Source organism: Hemiscyllium ocellatum, chromosome 10 (assembly GCF_020745735.1).
Source record: "Hemiscyllium ocellatum isolate sHemOce1 chromosome 10, sHemOce1.pat.X.cur, whole genome shotgun sequence".
Classification (NCBI taxonomy): domain Eukaryota; kingdom Metazoa; phylum Chordata; class Chondrichthyes; order Orectolobiformes; family Hemiscylliidae; genus Hemiscyllium; species Hemiscyllium ocellatum.
The window spans coordinates 80,774,005-80,779,951 of record NC_083410.1 but is presented as its reverse complement, the minus strand read 5'-3'; the positions used below and the strand labels follow the sequence as shown (position 1 = coordinate 80,779,951).

Here is a 5,947-nt window from a genome sequence, read left to right as displayed (position 1 = left end):
ACAAACACCATTTTTACACCCCATAAATTATCAGAAATTGTAAAATCTAGACTGGTAGAAGAAAATAAATTCCAACTCAGATGCACTATTAAGTCTGACGAAAATTATAATTTTCATCAGAACAAGGTTATCATTTTCATCACATTTTTATTAAAATCAGAGGTATCTGGAAACACAATTTGAATATCTCTAAATTATGGCTCTAGAATGAAAACTGCTGAACAGAATTCAGAATTTGTGGAGAGCCAACTTCAGGAATTAAACATTATGAGTTAATATGACACTGCTTGGTTTGCTAATATGCAAAAACTTAAGGGAATAAAAGAATCTTTAGTCAAGTGCTCATGAACAGAAATGGTCTTGTCAAATAAGGATAAACAAAAGAACTGAAGAAATATGATATTTACAAAACTTGAACTGTCTTGATTCAAAATGAAGCAGTGCAGTAAGGCTCTGTATCTGTGATAAAAGTGTTTAGGAAAGGTGTAATACATAGCAAAAGAAACTAGTCTTAATCCCTTTTATGAAGAAATTCACACTTTGACTCAATATTATCCAACCTTAGTAGTACTTTGAAATTGTTGGAGCATGCCTGCTGTAAATTGTTTGATGTGTCCTTGTCCTACAGTCTCTTCATTAAGCTAGCTGTAGGGACTTCATGACTGCAGCTTTCTTCTCCAGCAAGATTTTCCTTAACATAAGGTGGTGGAATCCTAAATCAGCACATTGACAAATCCAGACCATTTATAAAGCTGTGTTTCATCTGCTGCTGATGCATATGTCATCCATTACTTTCAGGGTATTACCACCTGGAGACCTCCATGTCTTTTTTGTAGATATCCTTTTGTTTGAGGAAAGCTTTCTCAATGTTGAGCCAATTGCTGCTGCAAAAAGCTAGCAGATACTTGCTGTTTCCATTGTACGTGCTGCTGACACATACTACTCAGTCTTCACCAATTGCAATCAAGGTTAGCAGTGAGGTCACTTATTAACCATTTGATATCATAGCCAAGTGTCTTGACCAGCACATACTGCAACTAGATTTCGAACTCATCTTTTTTTCCCTCTCCCTCTGTTGCTGTATAAACTTCCATGGCAGTGACTTCAGCATGCTCGGTTTTGACAACTAGCAGTGGCAACGTGATGAATGACTGACTTCCACTCAACTAATGCCTGTGCCAAACATCTGTTGAGTATGAGGCCAACAATGATAATTGTCATGCACTTACTGCTGATTTATCCTTGGCCTGTCTGCTAAAGCTTGCTAATGTCTAAGATGTCAAATTGATAGTTTCTAATCTCTTGCAGTAGTATATTAACACCTTCATAGACTTATACTGCAACTCCAACTCCTAAGCTAAGACCAACAATAGGCATCATAGACTTCGTGAACATTATAACAGGAGTACTACAAGGCTACATACTATGCCCCTTCCTTTTTCTCTTGGTTGTTGATTTCATTGGTGAGGAGAGTGATGTTGGGTGCAGATGTTGCTATTTGATAGTAACAGTATTGATTGACCAATGAACAGAATGTGACCAGAGGTGTCTCAAAAGGATCTGTATTAAAACCTTAACTATTCAGTGGATTTAATAACAAATTAGATGGTGGAATTGAAAGCCATATATCCAAGTTTGCAGATAGGCAATATTGTAATCAGCACAGCTGGTAGCATAAAGTTACATGGGTACATTAAATGAGTGGACAAAACTATGGAAAAAGATTTCTATTTAGGCAAATGTGAGGTCATCCATTTTGGATCTAAAGAGGCTAGTACTTTCTAAACAATAAAAAATTTTAAACAATGGATGTCTCTTTGGAATTCAGGCATATAGATCATTGAAATGGCATGAACAAATACAGCAAGTAATTTTAAAAAAAAGGGTAATGAAGACTTGTATGTTTAGAATTCAAATAAAGAAGACTGGAAGCTATGCCACAGTTAAACAAATACCTGGTTAGATAGGTCCTGGAATGTGGTCATTCTAGGCACCACACCTCAGGAAGGAGGTTTTGAAAGGAGTGAAGTGCATGTTCACAACAACAATAATACTTGGACTCTATGAGTTAATTTGCACAGAATGATCAAACATACTAGGATTGCATTTCCCATAATTTAGAAGGTTATAGATGCTTTGATTGCAGTTTTCAATGTCATAAGAGGAAAATAGATTACTTACAGTGTGGAAACAGGCCCTTCGGCCCAACAAGTCCACACCGACCCGCCAAAGCGCAACCCACCCATACCCCTACATTTTACCCCTTACCTAACACTATGGGCAATTTAGCATGGCCAATTCACCTGACCCACACATCTTTGGACTGTGGGAGAAAACTGGAGCACCTGGAGGAAACCCACACAGACACAGGGAGAACGTGCAAACTCCACACAGTCAGTCGCCTGAGTCGGGAATTGAACCTGGGTCTCAGGCGCTGTGAGACAGCAGTGCTAACCACTGTGCCACCATGCCACCCACAAATAAGTGGGCAAATAAAATAGGTCAATGGAAATAAACTATTTGTATTAGTTGGGTGTCTAAGACTGGTGACATAGCCTAAAAAGTAGAATAAGACCTTTCAGGTGTGAAGCTAGGAAACATTTTGATAGAAAGAGGTGTACAAGTTTGGAATTCTCTTTTGCTCATGATAAAAGATGCTACATCAATTACTAACATGACAAATAGATTTTTGTTAACCAAAGGGATTAAGAGGATTTACCAGACATATTCCTGGTATGGTGGGACTGATGTATGAGGAGAGGTTGAATCAGTTAGGATTATGTTCACTGGAATTCAGAAGAATGAGACGGGTCTCAGACACCTATAAAATTCTAACAGGACTAGACAAGGTAGATGCAGAAAGGATGTTCGGGTAAAAAATGAGGTCTGCAGATGTTGGAGATCACAGTTGAAAATGTGTTGCTGGTTAAAGCACAGCAGGTTAGGCAGCATTCAAGGAATAGGAAATGCAACGTTTCGGGTATAAGCCCTTCATCAGGAATTCCTGATGCTGCCTAACCTGCTGTGCTTTAACCAGCAACACATTTTCAGCAGAAAGGATGTTCCCAATGATAGGCTGCCCACCAGTCCTAATTTTTTCCATGGACCCTATTTTCTTCTTAGTACATTGAAAACTGCAATCAAAGCGTCCATAACCTTCTAAATTATGGAAAGTATAATCCTAGTTGTGTGATAATTCTGAGTAAATTAATTCATGTAGTTTAAGTATCTTTATGGTAACAGTCTAAGGATATGTGGTAAACCATTTAGTACTGACATGAGGAGAAATTTGTTTACCCTAAGAGTGATGAGCCTGTAGAATTTACTCCCAAAAAAGCAGTCAAGACTTTGAAAAAGGAGTTGGAGTTAGCATTTAGGGCTAAAGGGTAAGGGGGAAAAGCGAAAACAATCTATTAAGTCAAAGTTCAGCCATGACCATAATGAATGGTGGAGCAGCATTGAAGGGTTGAATGGCCTACTGCTCTTATTTTCTATGTTTCTATGGATGGACCAATGACAGATAAATACAATTAGATTGCATGTCAGTGATAATCTTATGGCCTGAAGGTGAAACAAGGTCAAGATGCATAATGGCCTATTCCTGTTCCTATATTTCTATTAAGTGGTAGGCACTGCACAATATTATCACGGTCAAAGTGAACTCCTGAGACATTAGCAATTGGCAATGAGGAGAAGCCCCAAATCAGAGCTATATTACCCGAAATTCGTCCAACCAAGTCCACCTGAGTTTTTTGCTACTCCAAGAAGATCACATGGTTTTTGAGTGCTGTGGACATATAAAAATAGATGAAAACTCACATTAGTTGCGTGAGGCTGGATGGGCCTAACGTTTTCTCCTGTCTTTGTTGATATGTTTATAATACACAATCATGAGTAAAATGGCATAAATGGCATTTTGGATGAAGCTGCTACTCTCAACACTGTGCACTTAGCAATGGAAATCAATATTGGGGCCAACAATGCTTTTATTTCCACCTCCAGCTGAAACCAGTTCTAACTGCCTATCTGTTGCCCTCATTGCGTGAACTAAATAAGAGGGAAGTACCACCTCTTCAGTGAAGGCTGTAATACATTCCTGAAATGCCCCACAAGCTTCACAAATATTAAAAGGAAGAAACTTTTTGTTCTGATCTTATACTTCTTTCCTCGTTTTAAAATTTTCAAAAATCTAAAATCTTGCAAATAAGATGTTCTTGGGACCAACTTTTCTTTCTCATGGTAAACTGGCGATAAAACACACAAGTTGTGCAGCAGTGATTTTCAGGTGATGGGTCAAGTTACCGGACTCGGGTCACATTTCTTGACAGCTGAATTTCTTGCGGCTTAGGGCTTCCACCGAGGATACATTTACGCGTGAAGGACAGTCTTAACTCTTTAAAATATTGTCTGAAATTTGTTGTCATGAAACAGTAAAGAATGGGGTCCAGAATGCAGTTGGTACACATCAGGCACAGGGAGATATGGTGAACATCGTTGACAGTTTTCCTGAAAGCGCAGTCGTCAGATTTCCAGAAGTTGAGGACCAAAAGCGTCCAAAGCAAATGGACCACATGGTAAGGTAGAAACGAGACCGTGTAGATGACCAGGACCATAAACACCAACCGAGAAGCGCGGACCTTGAACTTATTTTGCGAAGTTCGCAATGCTTTCTGGTCAGCCGATAGTATTCGAAGGAGAAGGACATTGTTGGCAATGACCACAACTAAACTAAGGACAAAACCCAGCTCCATCAGCATATGTATAACGATTACTTGTGTTTTGGTATTTTTTGCTTCATAACTTTCAAAACATCTTTCATTGCCAGTGTTTGTTTTGATGAGGTAATCTTCATGATTGATTACAATCGGTAAAGAAAAGCAAACTGTTAATGTCCAGATTAAAGCAGTTAAAACTGAGCCTCTCACAATCTGTCTGGACTGAGCTGCCGTTACCGGCTGTGAGACCGCGCGGTAACGAATAAAGCTGATGACAGCCAGAAAGAAGATGGTGTTATACGTGTTGATGTAGAACAGCGATCCCCATAGGCTGCACATGAAGCTGGTGAAGATCCAGTTGCCTTTGCGGTAATAGTAATCAATCCAGAGAGGAAGAAATGTCACAAACAGGAGATCGGCCACTGTGAGACTTATCATGTAGATCTTAGCTTCAGTCAGTTCTTTTTTCTTGCATATTAAAAAACAAAGCGCTGCAACGTTTTCCGGGACTCCCACTATAACTATAAAGCTGTAAAATATTGCGGAAACCGTGTAAATAACTTCAGATGTATCGTAAAAGTCATTCTCGTTGCAGTTTTCCAAATTTGTTGAGGTAGTCATTGCAACCGTCGAAACGTTTGGATCACTCGATGCTAATACTTCTTATTAAACATTGGTAATTTTATTGCGAGGAGAAAGTTACAAGTCAGTTTTTGGAAGTTTCCAAGTCGAGTCTTCACAGTCTTGAGGGTTTTTTAAAAAAATATTGATTGCGGTGCAGATCAACGAGATTTCCGTGAATCTGACCTTGTTAAATAAACAGTGCAGTTGAAAATGTGTTGCTGGTTAAAGCACAGCAGGTCAGGCAGCATCCAAGGAACAGGAAATTCGACGTTTCGGGCATAAGCCCTTCATCAGGAACCGATTTCACATTCACAGTCAGCTCAACGCAGACACTTGCACTGTTCACACTTGTTTATCATTCAATAACAGTGTCTCTGGTATCTATACATATATAAAGATAAAGAATGCAGGATTCTCAGCAATTTGGGCAGCTCCGTGTGGAAAATTACAGCTTCAATTATCTGACCTTTCCGTAGAATTCCCTCTGGAAAGTCCAGCAGCACATTTTCAATGCGGGCAGCTCTGCGTTTCTCTGCTCAGTGCAAAGGAAAGCAAACCTATATCTGCGGGTCCGTTTATCTGATGGGACATGAGGCTGATTAACGTTC

The 5,947-nt window shown here is 39.3% G+C and overlaps 1 protein-coding gene across 1 annotated transcript; it reads right to left on the bottom strand.

Annotated features, from left to right (window-relative positions):
• Nucleotides 1–4,298: 4,298 nt before the first annotated feature.
• LOC132819569 (platelet-activating factor receptor-like) lies at nt 4,299–5,336 on the bottom strand. The gene has a single exon (XM_060831137.1). It carries the CDS (start codon nt 5,334–5,336, stop codon nt 4,299–4,301), a length of 1,038 nt encoding a protein of 345 aa, XP_060687120.1.
• Between the last annotated feature and the right edge of the window lie 611 nt (nt 5,337–5,947).